This window comes from Hyla sarda, chromosome 3 (assembly GCF_029499605.1).
Source record: "Hyla sarda isolate aHylSar1 chromosome 3, aHylSar1.hap1, whole genome shotgun sequence".
NCBI lineage: Eukaryota > Metazoa > Chordata > Amphibia > Anura > Hylidae > Hyla > Hyla sarda.
Window position 1 is genome coordinate 390,796,079 of NC_079191.1, and position 19,058 is coordinate 390,815,136.

The 19,058-nt window shown below is 41.4% G+C and overlaps 1 protein-coding gene across 4 annotated transcripts in view; it reads left to right on the forward strand.

Annotated features, from left to right (window-relative positions):
• LOC130362877 (uncharacterized) overlaps positions 1-19,058 on the forward strand; it is a 45,356-nt gene that overhangs the window by 21,044 nt on the left and 5,254 nt on the right. For all 4 annotated transcript variants that reach the window (XM_056567976.1, XM_056567974.1, XM_056567972.1 and 1 more), the window contains exons 2-5: positions 7,447-7,561; positions 9,893-10,037; positions 13,495-13,608; positions 17,566-17,710. In XM_056567976.1, the coding sequence (XP_056423951.1) occupies positions 7,456-7,561; positions 9,893-10,037; positions 13,495-13,608; positions 17,566-17,710 (510 nt within the window). In that variant the 5' untranslated portion in view covers positions 7,447-7,455. The remainder of the gene's footprint in view (positions 1-7,446; positions 7,562-9,892; positions 10,038-13,494; positions 13,609-17,565; positions 17,711-19,058) is intronic.

Consider the following 19,058-nt stretch of genomic DNA (forward strand, 5'->3'; position numbering starts at 1 on the left):
ATTAACATTTTATTTTAATAGTTGGGATTTACGCACGCAGCAATATCAAATATGTAGATAAAAAATTTTTTTTACACTTTTTGGGGGTGAAATAGGGAAAATGGGACAATTTACATTTTTATTGGGGGGAGGGGGTTTTTCCAATTTTTTTTACTTTTTATTTTTACTTTTATTTTAACACTTTAATAGTCCCCATAGGGGACTATTTATCGCAATCGATTGCTAATACTGTTCAGTGCTATGTATAGGACATAGCACTGATCAGTATTATTGGTCATCTTCTGCTCTGGTCTGCTCGATCGCAGACCAGGGCAGAAGACCCGTGGAAGGCAGCTGAGGCAGGTGAGGGGACCTCCGGCTGCCATGCTGGATGATCGGATTGCCGCGGCAGCGCTGCGGGCGATCTGATCATCCATTTTAGTGTTCGCAATGCTGCAGATGCCGTGATCTGTGTTGATCACGGCATCTGGAGGGGTTAATGGCCGAAATCTGAACAATTTTGCGGATGTCCGCCATTACGGGTGGGTCCCTGGCTGCTATCAGCAGCCGGGACCTGCCGCGCATGACGCGAGCATCGCTCCGATGCTTGGGGTTATGCATAGGACGTAAATGTATGTGCTGGTGTATTGAGTACCAGCTCACCAGGACGTACATTTACATCCTGCGTCGTTAAAGGGCCTACACTTTAATTTTTAACATTTTAGCTATTTGTATAGTTAAAGAACATTTTGGGGTTAGTTTTACTCAATTTAGCAATGAGTCTTTCTGTCTCTATTTTTGTATTTTTTTAATCTTTTTTTTCTTTAACATATTTTACATTTTTCTCTATAGCTTTTTATGCATCTTCCCTGCCATCCTGTTTTAGTAGTTTAAATGCTTTATTTTTGTCATTTATTGTTCCCTTCACATTTTTATTCATCCATATTGGTTTTCTTTTATTTCTGACCCTTTTATTTCCATAAGGAATATACATCTTACAGTGAGAATTTAAGATTAAAAGTCCATTTTATATTGTTAAGGGCTTCTCTGAGTTGATCAAACTTTGCCTTCCTAAAGTTCATTGTTTTTGTTGCCCCTCGAGAGATTCCCTTATTGAAGAACAAGTTATAATGTATTATATTATGATCATTATTTCCTAGGTGTCCTTTTACCTGTACATTAGTTACTCTGTCAGGTCTGCTGGTTAATATTAAGTCCAGTTTATATCAGGATATTTAAAGTCCCCATTATTATCACATCATTCTGATTTGCTGCCTTGTTTATTTGCCTCAGTAATTGATCTTCTGCCTCTTCCATTATGTTTGGTGGCTTATAACAAACCCCTATCAGAATTCTTTTTAATTTTTATCTCCATATATTTCTACCCATAATGACTCCACATTATCGTTTCCCTCCCATATACCCTACTGCAGTGCGGCCTTCAGACTGGACTTTACATAAAGACAAACTCCTCCCCTTTCTGTTTTGTCCGATCCTTCATGAATAGACTATAACCCTGTATGTTGACCGCCCAATCATAGCTATCATCCAACCAAGTCTCTGTTATACCCACTATGTCATAATCCTCCTCAGACATTATCAACTCCAGTTCCTCTGTTTTATTGGTCAGACTTCTGGCATTAGTCAACATGCAATTCAATGGTGTATGTTATTTATGTTATTTTTTCCCATCCCCATTAACTATTCTAACCCCGCCCTCCGCTCCTCCCCCAAGTACATTGATATGTCCCACCTCTCTCTCTACACTATCTTACCCCTCTTTGTTGTAGGTTCCCTCCCCCAGTCCCTAGTTTAAAGGGGCACTCCCATGGAAAACTTTTATTTTTTATTTTTTTTATAAATCAACTGGTGCCAGAAAGTTAAACAGATTAGTAAATTACTTCTATTAAAAAATCTTAATCCTTCCAGTACTTTTTAGGGTCTGTATACTACTGAGGAAACGCTTTTTTTTACATTTTTATTTCTCTTCTGTCACGAGCACAGTGCTCTCTGCTGACCTCTGCTGTCCATTTTAGGAACTTTCCAGAGCAGGAGAAAATCCCCATAGCAAACATATGCTGCTCTGGACAGGTCCTAAAATGGTCAGCAGAGAGCACTGTGGTCGTGACAGAAGAGAAATCCAAAAAGAAAAGCATTTCCTCTGTAGTATACAGCCCCTAAAAAGTACTGTAAGGATTAAGATTTTTTTTTTATAGAAGTTATATACAAATCTGTTTAACTTTCTGGCACCAGTATATTTAAAAAAAAAAAAAAAAAAAAAACTATTTCCACAGGAGTACCCCTTTAACCTCTTAAGGACGGTGGGCACTATAACTATGTACAGGTAGGCTGTTTATTCTCGTCAACAATAACTTACCAATGTCTGGATTTACGTAACTCCTTTGTATTGTTTCAGTCAACTGTGCATGTATAGAAATGCTTTCAATTTACACTTTTTGTTAATAATTTTACATATAACATACTTATTACATACAATAGTTTATGGATCGCGGCTAGACATATGATTAACTTCAATGGGAGCTGCACTGCTGAACTCAAGTCCTTGTCAGACTTTACACTGGTTTAGGCCATGTTCACACATCCGAAATTGTGCGGAATGTCCTCCCTGAAAGCAAGTGTGGATATTCCGCACATTCGAATAATCTGGTGGGCTCTAGGACCTCTCAGAAATCAATGGGGCTGCAGCGGAATTTCCGAGCTGAATTTTCCTGCATAATTCCGCTTAGAATTTCTGCCACTTGAACATAGCCTAAGGCTAGGTTGATACTGTGGAATTTCTGGGCAGAATTTCTGCCGGAGACCAAGCCGGCGGCACTAGGACAGCACGGACTGCATTGCCGTCCCCATAGATGTCAATGCAATTCTGAGCAGATCTCCCAAAAGATCTACCCAGAAGTGCATTGCCGTCTATGGGGACGGCAATGCAGTCCATGCGGTCATGTCCCGCCGTCTAAATCTCCGGCAGAAATTCTGCCTAGAGATTCTGTAGTGTGAACCTAGCCTAGGGGTCTATTCACACAGGTGGAATTTCTGCACCAATTCCGCTTCCTCTTCCTTGGTTGGTTTCTGGCTTGTGCGGATTTTGTGTAGAATTCTTGCGTAAATTCTGCATGTGTAAATTCAGAAGTGTGGAATCCCATCGAAGTCTATTGGGCTTTCATTTGAGGCAGAATTCTGCAAGCGGAATTCCGCCCATGGGAATGGACTCTATTCACACGGCAGGGTCTATTCACATCCGCACCAATTCCGCATCCGCATTCATTTGGGTGGTTTTTGGCTTGTGCTGAATCTGCATGTGGAAATTCAGAAGTGTGAATGGGAGTGCGGAATCCCATAGAAGTCTATTAGGCGGAATCCGCATGCGGAAATTCTGCCGTGTGACTAGACCCTTACGAGTTGCTTTGTTGAAATCCATGCAAACTAAATCCTCGACTCTGATTAAAGAATATTTTATTATTTAAATTTTCAGTGTGAGTTGGAATTTTTGATGATTTTAGTTTGGTTGATTATTTTGATATCAACATACTAAATGACTTAAGCTAGGTCAGTGTTTCCCAACCATGGGGCCTTCATGCTGCCGGTATTTTTATATTAAAAATACCTGCAAAGCAATGGCCGGTATTTATCCAACCAATCCTCCAACTCCCGGAATGTTGCACCATAACCTATTCCAGTGTTTCCCAACCAGAGCATCTCCAGCTGTTGCAAAACTACAACTCCCAGCATGCCCGGACAGCCAACGGCTGTCCGGACATGCTGGGAGGTGTAGTTTTGCAACAGCTGGAGGCACCCTGGTTGAGAAAACACTAAGCTAGGTTAACACTGGGTTTGTGGTTATGTTTAATGTATACTGTTAAATGGATACTAAAAAAGGATATAACCGTATGACCTACAGCGGAATGTTTCTCATTGACTTTAATTTCTTTTATACTTTGCTGTAAAATATAGTGCAGACTACTATGCGTTTGTCTACCGCAAAATTAAGCGTAATGACACAGTGAAACTAAAAACAAAAGGCAGTGTGTACCTAGCCTAAAAATTTCAACTTGAGTGAAATGTTTGAGATCCGATATGTTATGTAAGGGTTCCCTTAATTTTTTTTTTTTTTTTGAGAAGTATTCAACCATCATGTTATATACCTACAGTATTAACCTATAATCAGACTTTTTTTCTTCATCTAATCCACATAAAAATATTTGTGGTGTGCTTTTCTAAAGGATGTGTTATGTAAACATTTCAGACAGGCAGCTCCAAGATGTTCATGTTGCTGCCTATCAGGTGAAGAAATGACTGAGTTGGGGTACATCAGAATGTACTGCTGGTGATGCTAGACGTGTTTCGGGGAACCAGCTTTTTCAATAGCTAGAAAAAAGTCAACATGCAGCTATTGAAAAAGGGGACCTGGTTCCCCGAAACACGTCTAGCATCACCAGCAGTACATTCTGATGTACCCCAACTCAGTCATTTCTTCACCTGATAGGCAGCAACATGAACGAGTTGCGGTACATCAGAATGTACTGCTGGTGATGCTAGACGTGTTTCGGGGAACCAGGTCCCCTTTTTCAATAGCTAGAAAAAAGTCAACATGCAGCTTTTAGCATCACCAGCAGTACCCCAACTCGAGCCAAACTAAATAACTACACACATTTGGAAATATTGACTTATTATATCAAGATCAGAGCGCGCGCTCCGCGCATGCTGAGAAAAGGCTTGAGCCAGCAGAACAAGTTTATATCACAGACCATCCACTAACCAGGAGTGGGTAAGAGGTACATAGTACCAGCCCCACATAGTATCCCACTTGTGACTTGTTTATAACATCGGCCCTGTGCCCTCAGGGCCAATCAAGTAAAGTGGGACAGGATAAAGGGACAGCACTGCTGAGCGCATTGTCTATATACTGTACCTGTAATAAAGGGATCTACAGCACTGCTGAGCACTTGTTCTATATACTGTACCTGTAATAAAGGGATCTACAGCACTGCTGAGCGCATTGTCTATATACTGCACCTGTAATAAAGGGATCTACAGCACTGCTGAGCACTTTGTCTATATACTGTACCTGTGATTTTTATATATTATATCATGCCATCTGGACCATATAAGTGAAATAGAATAAAACATTGGTATCTACAGTGCTGTTGAGCGCTTTCACTATTCACCGCTATCCCTCTCTGTGTAACAGAAAGTGCGATCTTTGTGACACATAGTGGCCCGGCGCTGCCCGAGCCAGAAAAAGAACTTGCAGTGGTACAAATTATCTGCAGCGTTATCCTTCTTACAAGTTACAGCCAAACAAATATACAAATTGTTGGTTCTAGACAGGAGTACAAGTTTCCCCCGTTCTTCCCACAGAAGCATAAGTCCTCACCTGTGTTCTTATTGTGCAAAACATTGTACTTATATCCACCTTGCTCGTTGGGGATCATCTCATATGTTTTATATGTTTTAAATTATACATTTTATAACCTTGAATTCAACCATCCATTCTCTCTTTTATTTTCCTTGTATTTTATGTGTCACATCTGATACGAGGGCCCTGCAGAGGATGTTATTTATAATTAAGCAATAAATTGTTATGTAATATATTCGATTCTCACTCTAAATTTTCTACTATTAGTTCTGTGGTGTCCCGGTACCGTATTGCATACCGTACCTTAGTTGGGGGTCCCCAAAGTCAGAGTTCCTAGGAACTGTGGGGTCCGCTTCCCTAGTCATCCCCTAGTCACCTCTCAGATAGTTAATATTCTGTTAAATTACATGTAACTGCTGTATATAATATGCATGCTTACCTTCATAGCGTTGCAGGGCCTTAGGTCATGGGACTCTGGTTAGTACTCTATGGTAGATAAAAGGACCTTTGGAGGTTCATGGGTCATGTGATTACCCATAACACTTTGTAAAGCTGATTGACAGATGGTATGGACCAATCCTAAAACGGCCAGCCCCTACCCATATAAGGGAGCTGCAGCCAATAGTCTCTCTCTTGGGTTCCGGATCGTTGAAGAGGCAAGATCTGCGCAACTTACAACGACAACTACTGGGCCAAAGCCTGCCGGCCTCTGCCTGAAACTAAACAGTGAGTTCTTACAACTTCCCCGCTAATGCTAGCAGGATCACTGGACCTAAACAAAGCCCTAAATCCAGCGGATCTATGCTTATCAATCCTCCTAAGCTAAAAGAACTTAGAAAGTCCCAACCACATGTCAATCTTCGCTTGCTTAAGCTGTACATAGACACTGTTATATGGACTGTTCCTGTTATCCCTGTTGCAGAAAATACTCAGTAAAGTTTCCGACAGTTTTCAGCAAAGCTTCTGGTTGTGGACATTGCAATTATTCTTCAACTCCCTATCGCTCTTGGGAAGGGTGGCGATAGGCCAAGCATCACAGTATTAACCCTAACCCTGGCGTCACGACTGACGAGTCAATTACACCCTTGATATACCGCATAGCAACACCCCAACTGCCATAACCCCCCCCAAGGCACCACACTTCTATCTCTATTGCCCCCGTCACCTAGTAGGACTGTTTCCATATATTTTTTCCAATTAGTCCTTTGTCCAATTAGGTACATAGGGTAGTGTGTAACACAGTATCCTCGGTTTTGGGTCTTTTCAGTCCATGTAGAACTCTCAGATTTTTTGTTTTTTATCATTTCATAGTACCACCATAGGGATATGTTGCAGACTTCTTAAAAAGCCATAGACATCAGATTTTCAAGGAATCCTACTTGCAACTGTCTCAAAAACCAACATTTAAAGAGGAACTCTGGTACTATCCCCTATCCACAGGATCCCAGTTGTCGGACCCCCCCAAGATCTCCAGCCCGACACCCCGGCCTTCTGAACATTTAGACTTCGGATCGGCCTTGGTTGACACACCCCCTCCATTCATGTCTATGGAAGCGATGGAGATCCAGCGTTCAGGTATCTCCGGATCTTCCATAGTTATATATAAAGGAGTTGCGTTGACCCCATCTTAGGACCGTGGTCGTCAGTAATCCGGCACGGAGCAAAGATCGCTCCATGCATGCGAAATACCAGAACCCCCCCCTGTGATCACACAATTATTCCCTTTCCTGTGGATAGGGGATAGGTTGTCTTGTACCAGAGTTCCCTTTTAAGACCCTAGCCCCTACAAAAATTTTACTCACTAGTACATGCCATTAATTCACGATTGGGGCTATACCAACATCTGAGACCTATGTGGATTCAACGTTAACATACCAGAACACTGCACCAGTGGGGCCATGTTGTATTACCCTGCACACCGAGCAGACAAGAGCGGTGCTGCATATGGAAATAGGGTTAAGATGTTGACGATGGAGCCTGGGTCAGATATCTCATTTCTACCAGAAACTAGATAATCCTGGGAGGATGCATTGAATTTCTTTGATCAGTAAACCATGTAAACATTCTTAATCTTATCTCTTTTCCTTCACTAGGTTTAAAAAATGTACGAACACAGCATTTTCAAGATAGTCCTGATATTCCTCACTCTTGCTGTATACATTGTCATGGTGGCATTTAATGCTGGAGCTGGCTCTGGATTAATGACAGGTAAAGAAAAGTGCTAACAGTTCTATTGGAGCCATAATAAATAAGGAGATAGGGGGGGGGGGGTATTTATCAACAGATTTAAGTTTTTTTCTTCTTCGTAACTTTGGCGCAATTCTTTGGCGCAGTGTCTTTTTGCGCCAAAGTTTGGCGCATTCTCTCCACTGTAATTTTTTAAACTTGCTCAAAATGACACGGTCCTGTGTGTGATTTTTTTGCTTTGGTCAGTAATTCATAATTTGCGCCAATCGATCTTTGGCGCAATTTTGCGCCTTTAGTTTTTTTTTGTCGCAATTCACCGCCAATAATTTTTTTACATGGAAAACACACACACAGCTATGTCAGAAAATGTAAAGGTGTCAAAATACCTTTAAAACATTTTTTTGTGAAAGCAGCGACACCTCCGGGGCTTCGCACTACTATCCTGCGACATGGTTTTCTCTGAGGGACCTTCACCCTCTGTTGAGCCACCATCGGATATGGCCACACAGGTTCAGGAAAGGTAAGCACTAAAGGTAACCAAAAAAAAACTAACACTCAAGTTAAAAATAAAATCCATTTCACATGGTGGCTATAAACCTCACAAAAGAAAATAACTCTCGTTGCTTGCTGATATTCTGCAGGAGGGACTCCGAAATGGCTGCAGGGTAAAATACGCTGTCCTCTGTGGTGGTAAGTGCTGTGAACAGCTGATTTCAGCGTTTGCACCAAAATTACTAACAAAGTGCACCAAATGATAAATTTGGCGCACATCCGCAAAAACCAAAGTGAAAAAAAGGGGGAAAATAATCCTTGTCCATTATACTGCCTCTCACTTTTGTGCATGGATTAACAACCCTATATATTTAGCAAGAAGGATATGCAAAGCAGCTCTCTGATGCCACCTTTTCGAGGTAGACAGTTTTCCAGAAGAAGAGCATGCCCATCTGTAGACAGCTGTTTCGGGCTCTTGCCCCTCATCAGTACAGAGCAGAACCCTGAAACAGCTGTCTATAGATGAGTTCACTCTTCTCCTGGAGAGTTGTCTGGTTTGTCTAGCATTCCCAGTCATGTCTTTAGGCTTCTTATCAGAGTCAGATACTGACTTTAAAGCAAAACTACCTCCAATATCTAGCATTTTAGATTGTAAGCCCCAAAGGGACCGATGTGAGTGATGGCAAATTCTGTACAGCACTGCAGCATATGTTGGCCCTATGCAAACAAATCATTCTATTATTCACAATCAGAGAACTTGTTTTTTTGTTGGCTGGTCAAGAATGGGCTACTCCCTTGGAGGTCCATATGGACATGGGGATATTTGGCAGCAAGCAGTTGTGTAACCACACCCGTCACTGAGGTCGCAACTGCGACCAAGCCCCTAAACTAGGTAAAATATAATTTTGTTACGATTTATAGATTATAGATATATACTCGAGTATAAGCCGAGTTTTTCAGCATGATTTTTCGTGCTGAAAACGCCCCCCTCGGCTTATACTCGAGTGAACTCTCCTAGTGATGTTGCCTTGACGACGACGCACAGGGACGTCCGTGCGCAGCAGACGTCCCTGCGCATGAACGTCCCTGTGCGTCGTCATCAAGGCAAGGTCACTAGTCTGGGGCTGGGCCCGGAGCGGAGAAGAGGGCCTCCCGGTGAAGATGGACAGTCCGGAATGACTAACCCTCCCCACCGGACGGTCCCTGCAGCATAGATGGCCCGGACCAGCTCACCCTTCCTTCCCACCGAGGGGAGGTGAGTAGAAAACTAAAGGGAGGTCTGGATGATGACGAAGGCCCGGGCAGTGGTCTTCAACCTGCGGACCTCCAGATGTTTCAAAACTACAACTCCCAGCATGCCCGGACAGCCAATGGCTGTCCGGGCATGCTGGGAGTTGTAGTTTTGCAACATCTGGAGGTCTGCAGGTTGAAGACCACTGACTGTCATTGAAGGGATTGACAGGCGGTGATGATGACGGGGGGATGATGACGAGTGGGAAATGTGACAGGGTGATGATGACGGGGATGAAAATGACAGGGTGATGATGACAGGGTGATGATGATGGGGGTGTTAATGACGGGGTTCTGGATGATGGCAGGGGGGGATGATGACATGGGGGGGGATGATGTATTTCCCACCTTAGGCTTAGTCGAGTCAATAACTTTTCCTGGGTTTTTTGGGTGAAATTAGGGGCCTCGGCTTATATTCGGGTCGGCTTATACTCGAGTATATACGGTAAGCTGAATGTATGTACCGGGGAGCTTTTTACTACACTCCTGACTGCAGGGGAGATTTCAGCCAAAGAGAATTGGGACAATATATGGGAATTACATTGACTTGACTATGATTTGTACCTGCAGGTATATTCTTACAGAGAGTGGGAAATATCTCCGATAAATTCAGAACTGAATTCACACCATCTGGATGGACATTCATGATCTGGAATGTGATCTTTGCTTGGCAGTTTTTGTGGCTTGGTTATGTCCTTTCTGGGATTTGCAGAAGGTAAGAATAAATAAGCATTTCTAAAAAGGAGCGCACTATGGGAAAAGATAATAAAAGTATGTGTGCAAGAATTTAGTGGCATTTGTGCAAAAACAAACGTACACGTTACTAGACAAAAATAGAAAAGTGGGCAAAAAAGATGGTGATGTTTGCCACAGTCGATAAGGGGGCCAAGCTATATTGAAAATGGACATGGCTTAAGGGGGTATCTTAAATGTGACGCCATACGCCAAAATTGTACAACATTTTGGCTCACATGTCTTAAGAAAAAAAGTAAAAAATGGTCTAAATGTACTCTAGACAGTTTAAATGGGTACTCCAATAGAAAACATGTTATTTTAAATCAACTGGTACCAGAAAATACAGATTTGTAAATTTCTTCTATTTAAAAATCTTAATCCTTCCAGTACTTATCAGCTGCTGTATACTACAGAGGAAGTTCTTTTCTTTTTGAATTTCCTTTGTCTGGCCACAGTGTTCTCTGTTGACACCTCTGCCCATGTCAGGAACTGTCCAAAGCAATGGACAGAGGTGTCAGCAGAGAGCACCGTGGTCAGACAGAAAGGAAATTCAAAAAGAAAAGACCTTCCTATGGAACATACAGCAGCTAAGTACTGGAAGGGTTAAGATTTTTAAATAGAAGTAATTTATAAATCCGTTTAACTTTCTGGCACCAGTTGATGTTTTCCAGTGGAGTAACCCTTTTAAAGTGTCCCTGTCACTTGCAAAAAAACTTTTGTCAAAAGTTTTGATTGGTCGGGGTCTGGGAGTTGAGACCTCACAGATCGCTAGAATGAGCCAAGAGACGCGGACAATAGAGCCTAAGATTGAAACAAGCCGAAGAGTGAAGCGCACAGCCCCATGCTTTTCCTGTTCTTATTTATTCTGGCGATCAGTGGGGGCCTGAACATCCATACCTAGACCAAAAAAAAACATTTTGACTGTAAAAAGTTTTGCAAATGGCAGAAAATCTGGCTTATCTTTAAAGTGTCCTAACCGCCTGAACCACTTATAAATCTGGTAAGTTTCCACAGTTTGGATTTATCTGCGCCAATGTTCTTGTCATGTGAAGCTCTTGATAGCTCTGGCCTAATAGCCCATTTTATAATAACATGGTGTTGAAAAATCCTTCATAATACCAGACACATCCCACAGACAAGGGTGGTGGCGCGGTTTCTGGAAGAAAGCCACAATCTTTTTTGAATATCATACAACCGGGTCACAACTCCAAAATGACTAGAAGCCTTTAAAGGGGTACTCCGCTGCCCTAGCGTCAGTAACATTTTGTTCCGAATGCTTGGAGCTGGAGTCGGGAGGGGGTCGTGATGTCACTGCCACGCCCCCTCGTGACATCACACCCCACCCCCTCCCACAGACTTGCATTGAGTGGGAGTGGCGTGATGTCACCAGGGGCATGGCATGACGTGACGTTATGACCCCCGGCACCCAGCGTTCTAAGCGAATGTCGGGTGCTGCACAGAGATCGCGGGGTCCCAGCTGTGGGACCCCTGAGATTAGACATCTTATCCCCTATCCTTTGGATAGGGGATAAGATGTCTAGGTGTCGGAGAACCCCTTTAAAGGCCTTAGTGAATGAATGGTTATAAACCCCCTTTTCCCTTCTAACAAGGTTAAAGGGGTTATCCAGAAAAAAACTTTTTTTATATAGATCAACTGGCTCCAGAAAGTTAAACAGATTTGTAAATTACTTCTATTAAAAAAATCTTAATCCTTTCAGTACTTATGAGCTGCTGAAGTTGAGTTGTTGTTTTTCTGTCTAAGTGCTCTCTGATGACACCTGTCTCGGAAACTGTCCAGAGTAGAAGCAAATCCCTATAGCAAACCTCTTCTACTCTGTGCAGTTCCCGAGACAAGCAGAGATGTCAGCAGAGAGCGCTGTTGCCAGACAGAAAACAACAACTCAACTTCAGCAGCTGATAATTATTGGCAACATTAAGATTTTTTAATAGAAGTAATTTACAAATCTGTTTAACTTTCTGGAGCCAGTTGATAATAAAAAAAAAAAAAAGTTTTTTTCCTGAAATACCCCTTTTTAACCAAGGTCAATTTAAAATAGTTGCCCTGACCCTTCAAATCTGGGCTTCTTACATTTTGTCATCCTCCTGTTCCTGATAGTCCAGGGTTATATCCTGCAGACGGAAATAAAATAACTTTTAGGTGAGCTTGGTGGGAGCTGTAATGACCGCTATAACGTTGCTTTCGAAATAATAGTCTAATCTGTGTGCACTATATAATTATTAATAATAATAATAACACCTATAATCCGAAGAAAATGGCCATATGCATCTGAAATGGGAATACTTCAAATAAAGACAATTCTATCTGTCCTCAGCTACCTGTAAGGGGGAGTTTACTGTATATTGTGCGTGTATGGAACTGGATAATAAAACAGTATGCAGTCAGCTCCTCCTAGTGGCGGCTCTTGGCAACCACACACAAACATACACATACATTCTCTTACTTATTAGCTGAACAGAGTGATAATCTCCCTATAAGGCCCAGGAATCACCCAAATAATGAGCAAACGCTTGTCAGATGGTTGCGTGGTTTTAACCTGTTCAAAAATCCTTATTCGTCAGCCCCCCCCCCCCCCCCCACTATATATCACCAGCGATGTGTGGCATGCGTTGCCACCTTTCTTGCAAAAAAAATACCGACCCCCTATAACTTTATTATTTCTCCGTATACGGGCCTGTATGTGGGCTCATTTTTGCGCCCGGTCTGTACTTTTTAACAGTACCATATTGTTTTGATGTGACTTTTTGATTTTATTATTTATTTTTTTTATTAAATTCAGGAGTTACAGTAAGTTAATAACTACAACTCCCAGCATGCCCTGATACAGCCTGTGGCTCAGCAGCTGCCCCAAACAAAATCTACAAGTCCAGGAATGTTGGACTATATAGTAGTATATAGTATAGGTCAGTGTTAACCAACCAGGGGTGCCTCCAGCTGTTGCAAAACTACAACTCCCAGCATGCCCGGACAGCCGTTGGCTGTCCGGGCATGCTGGGAGTTTTAGTTTTGTAACAGCTGGAGGTGTTCTGCTTGGAAAACACTGGAATAGGTTATGGTGCAACATTTCAGGAGCTGGAGGATTGGTTTGATAAATACCGGCCATTGCATTGCAGGTATTTTTCATATAAAAATACCGTCAGGGTGGCCAAAATACCAGACAGGTGGCAACCCTATGTGTGCCTGGTGATGTATAGAAGTAAATGGCTACACAATGACCCAGCGTTTTGTTTTTGAGCCTCACATGCCCTATAGCCGAGCTGTGTAATAGGCTTTTAAGCTAGTACTGGGCAGGGGTCCGGGTGTGTAATGTAGCCCATACTATGGCATATATTTTTATTTTTTATTTAATTTTTTTATTTATTGACTACTTTTGCTTTTATAAATTTCTTACTTTGGGTCTATTTTAATTTTTCCTCAGGAGTGAACTTGGTTGGATGTATTTGAAACCAGATGTGTTTCCAGTCTCCTTCTACATTGTGTGGATTCTGAATAATATTCTGAATATAGGATGGCTCTTCCTGTGGGACCGGGAGTAAGTTAAAGTTGCATTAAGTAATAAACCTGCATGAAAATTTGGATTACTCAAGGATATACAGTGCATAACCCAACAAGTTATATGGCAAGTCACCTGAAACAACAAATAACCTACAAAGTCTTGCCAATAAATATATTAAAGGAGTACTATGGTGGAAAACATATATATTATATATATATTTTTTTATCAACTGATGCCAGAAAGTTAAACAGATTTGTAAATTACTTCTATGAAAAAGTCTTAATCCTTCCAGTACTTATTAGCTGCTGAATACTACAGAGGAAATTCTTTTCTTTTTGGAACACAGAGCTCTCTGCTGACATCATGACCACAGTGCTCTCTTCTGACACCTCTGTCCATTTTAAGAACTGTCCAGAGTAGGAGAAAATCCCCATAGAAAACATATGCTGCTCTGAACAGTTCCTAAAATGGACAGAGATGTCAGCAGAGAGCACTGTGGTCATGATGTCACCAGAGAGCACTGTGATCCAAAAAGAAAAAAATATTTCCTCTGTAGTATTCAGCAGCTAATAAGTACTGGAAGGATTAAGATTTTTGAATAGAAGCAATTCACAAATCTGTTTAACTTTCTGGCACCAGTTGATTTAAAAAAAAAAAAAAGTTTTCCACCGGAGTACCCCTTTAAATAATCACAAATATAGTAATGAAAAATGATTAGACTTTATTGAAAAGATACCCAATGGAATACAACACGATTGGACCCCCCCCCAAAAAAATGTATGTATAAAAATATATATACATACAAGACAAATTAAAACAATGTGAATTGGTGGGGGAACATTATATATATATATATATATATATATATATATATATATATATATATATATATATATATACACGCACACACAAAGTGTAGGACAGCAGCACACTAATAGAATAAATAGTGATAATCTATAGATTTGCTGGTAACAATATTTCAGTTGAATACAATAAAGTGCCCTGTGCAGCGTTGGCAGTGATAAAGAGCAGTGCCCAAACTGTGGGATAAGGTCCAACCCACTTGTGGTGTCCCAGCGCCAATGGCTGTCCTGTGGCTTTGGACTGCTTCAGGCAGCTTGGCAGCACAAGGTGTTGGGCCCCCCAGAGACTTACCGTTCCACTAATTAAGTTGGCACTTTATTGAAGAATAAAATATTTTCTGGTTGTATGTTATCTGTATATATGTTATTCTTGTGTTACTGTACCCTTAAGAGAGAACAGTGAACCCCATGTGACCCGGCCTGCCAATGGGAACCCCTGAAGTCTCCCCGATGTAGTGTAGTGGGGGAAGGAGTTGCCTCAGTAATGTGTACGCTGATCCATCGTGAGGATCAGGTGTGTTGTGCTGTGTGCTCTGAGGGAAGGCCCAGCTCAAATCTACTTCTTCTGGTCATTCTGCAATAATCTTCTGTACGGTGGAAGTTCATGCCTCAGCGGAGAAGGCTTCAATACCTTGACAGGACCCTACCTACCAGGATTCATCTACCCGTCTTACAAGTCAGTATAAATCCGTTTGGTGAAAGCACCACAAGTCATAGCAAAGCAACAGGGCTCCCAAAGGTTATGCTGCACTTCCTCACCCAAAACCAACTGTTCGTGTAATACCATCTGTACCAGCTTAGTAAAGACAGCTATCCGTAACCTGACATCGGTGTGTTCATTTACTCCCCATGTCCGGCACAGGAGAACGGTGCCCTGGCGTCACGAAGTGATAAGGTATTACTACTAACACCCGTGGCTACCATGCACTTATAAAGATGAGTACAATGATATATGCCAACAAGTACTCTATAACTCAGTGCAATAGTGCTAATAACCACCATATAGTGACAATATAGTAATGATATCAGAACAACACGAGACACAGGTGTAACCAGTATCAGTACAGACTAGCGATATGGATTGATATCATTACTATATTGTCACTATATGGTGGTTATTCGCACAATTGCACTCAGTTATAGAGTACTTGTTGGCATATATCATTGTACTTATCTTTAATAGTGGATTTGACCTCATCCCCACAGTTTGGGCACTGCTCATTATCACTGCCAACATTGTACAGGGCGCTTTATTGTATACAACTGATATACTGTTACCAGATAATATATAGATTAATACTGTTTATTCTATTTATGTGCTGCTGTCCTACACTGTGTGTGTATATGTGTATACATATATATATATATATATATATATATATATATATATATATATATATATATATATATGTGTATATACTTTAGGGGGGTTTCCAATGTTGTATTCTATTGGGTATCTTTTCAATAAAGCATAATTATTTTTCATTACTATATTTGTGATTAATTAATATTTATTGGCAAGTTAGTAATTTATTTTTTATTTTTAAATAGTTGCAATAAGTAGGTGGAGAAGAGCACTGGACCCATCATATGCCCGTGGTCACCTGGACTGCCAATCCACCAAACAACCATAGAAAGTGCAAAGGCCACAGCACCAATCTGGAGGCTCCGGTTAGTGCAAATAGAGCTGAAGTTTATTTGTTACAAGAAACGACGTTTCGGCTCCATGTGAGCCCTTGTCAAACATACCTTGCATTTTCTTGATAAAGGCGATAAAGGCTCCGATGGTGCCGAAACGTCGCTTCTTGTCAGCTCTATTTGCACTAACCGGATCCTCCAGACTGGTACTGTGGCCTTTGCACTTTCTATTATTTATAGATGCATTAAGACCTGGTGATAATTTCAGTAAATTGATATTATCTTCAATGATGTATAGATGCCTTTCTGTAATATGTTCATGTCCATACATTGTGCAGGAATATTTCAGGTGCTTTTTGGACTTTTCAGCCACACATTTCAGTGAATACAATGCCTCCAGAAAGTCTTCAGACCCTTTAACTTTATTTCACATTTTATGTTGCACCCTTCTGGTTCCGGTTTCTTCAAGAATATCTCTGTATTTAATTCAGCTTTCCCCTCAACCCCGACCAGTCTCCTTGTCCCAGCCCCTGAAAAAACGCCCTCTCAGCATTATGCTGCCCTCTCCATGCTTCACTGTAGGGACTGTATTGGGCAGGTGATGAGCAGTACCTCGTTTCCTCCACATATGAGAATTGAGACTAGAAAGTTTTATCTTGGTTAATCAGAAAAGAGAATGAATCTTGTTTCTCACAGTCTGAGAGTCCTTTAGGTGATTTTTTGGCTTTCATGTGTCTTTTATTGGGGAGAGGCTTCTTTCTGGCCATAAAGCCCATATTGGTGGAGTGCTGAAGTGATGGTTGACCTTCTGGAGGTTTCTACCATCTGCACACAGGATTTTTGGAGCTCAGCAAGAATGATCATTGGGTCATTTTAATTTGGTGGGGCAACTAGTTTTAGGAAGAGTCCTGGGTGTTCCAAACTTCTTTCTTTAGGAATTATGGAGGCCACTGTGCTCTTGTAAGTGCAGCAGAAATGTTTTTTCTCCTTTTCTTGATCGGTGCATCCACACAATCCTGTCTCTGAGCTCTACTGGCAGGTCTTTTCCCCCTTTGGCTTCGTTTTTTATATATATATATATATATTGTCAGTTGTGAGACCTTATATAGACAGGAATGTGTCTTTCCAAATCCTGTCCAAATATCTAAATTTACCACAGGTGACTCCAATCATGGTGTAGAAACATCTCAGAGATGACGAAGAGCAATGGGAGGAGCCAGAGCTTAATTTCAAGTTTCATAGCAAAGTGTCTGAATACTGTTTTTTAGATTCTTATTATGGGGTATTTTAGCACAAGGCTGCAACATAATAATAATAGGTGAAAAAACTGAGAGGGTCTGAAGACTTTCAAAATGCACTGTGGGTTCTCAAAAGATTTTCCCCCCTGTATTGTACATATTTACATTGTAGCTATTATGTCCACAGTCATTATTAATGAAAATTACTTATTTTCTGTATAAATTAACTCTAGTGTTTATTTTTATTTTAATAGATTTTTTATTCCTGCCTTGGTATTTCTGGGTGTCATTGCTTTGACAAACCACATAGTACTCTTTATTTCCTACCGATCGCTTTACCTTTATGGAGAATGGTTTTCTAGACAAAGGCGAGTGGACTTGTGGCTTATTCGAATCTTTGTAAGTTGTACAAGAATTTTACTAAAGGGGCATCTCATGTCCATTTTACTGGGGACTTGGCACAAGTTGAGTGGTTAAAATATTTGCAAAATCCTCACAAAATGTAAGAGTTAAAGAGTACCTGGCACTTCTGACGGGATAGAGACATGTCAGAAGTTTTGATCGGTTGGGGTCTGAGTGTTCAGATCATGACCGATTGCTAAAATGAGTTGGGGGAGATGTATGAATCAACGCTTCTCTGCCCACTCTCCGTGCCCAGATGGTCCCATAGACTAACACTGGTAGACCTTCTCGGCCACATGGCATAGAGCTGGGAAAGAATGCGCTTAGCGTGCTCTTTTCCCTGCTCATTCTAATGATCAATCTTGAAAACACCCAGACCTTGCCTGATTTAAAACTCTCTAGTGACAGTCCCTTTTTAAGGGCAGACAAAGATCAGACTTAGGGTCTATTCACACGGCAGAATTTCAAACCCCATATACTGTACTTCTATGGGTTTCCGCACTCCTGTTGACACGCTAGCGGAATTCCATCAATGGGAGTGCGGAAACCCATAGAAGTGTATGGGTTTTTCATCACAGGCGGAATTCCACCGGCAGATTCTGCCAGCGGAAATTCTGCCGTGTGAATAGACCCTTAGACTAAGTTCACACTACGGAATTTCCTCCTGCAATTCCTCTTTGAAATTGCAGGCAGAAATTCTGCTTACTAAAATGTACTGTATAGTTTCCATTCACAAATTCACACTTCGGAATTTGTGAAGCGGAATTTGTGAATGTAAAATACACTTGAAAATTTCCGCCTGAAGAATGGTGTTGCTCTTTCTTCAGGCGGAAATACTCCAATGCAGTCTCCAATACAGTCTATTGGAGACTGCAGTGTCCGCACGGTCCTAGTGCCAACTGATTAAGTCGGCGCTGGCCACACTCGGAATCTCCGGTAGGATATTTTCTGCCCGGAGATTCCGCAGTGTGAACCTAGCCTTAGGCTAGGCTCACACTACGGAATTTCTGCCTGCAATTCCGATTTGAAATTGCAGATTTCTGCTTACTAAAATGTAGAAGCTAGTCAATGGGTTTTCCGTCCACCAATTCACACTTTGTAATTTTTGAAGCAGAATTTGTGAATAGAAAATTTGCTTTCAAATTTCCGCCTGAAGAATCGTGGTGCTAATTCTTCAGGCGGATCTACTCACGGAAGACATAGCCGTCTATTGGGGACGGCAATGTCCGCGCAGTCCTAGCACCGACTGATCCATACACACACTAAGCAAACTAAGGGTCCTATTTTTATATTTGCCGTGCAGCCTCTTTGCAGCAGCCTTACTAGGAAAAAGTATAACCTGTGC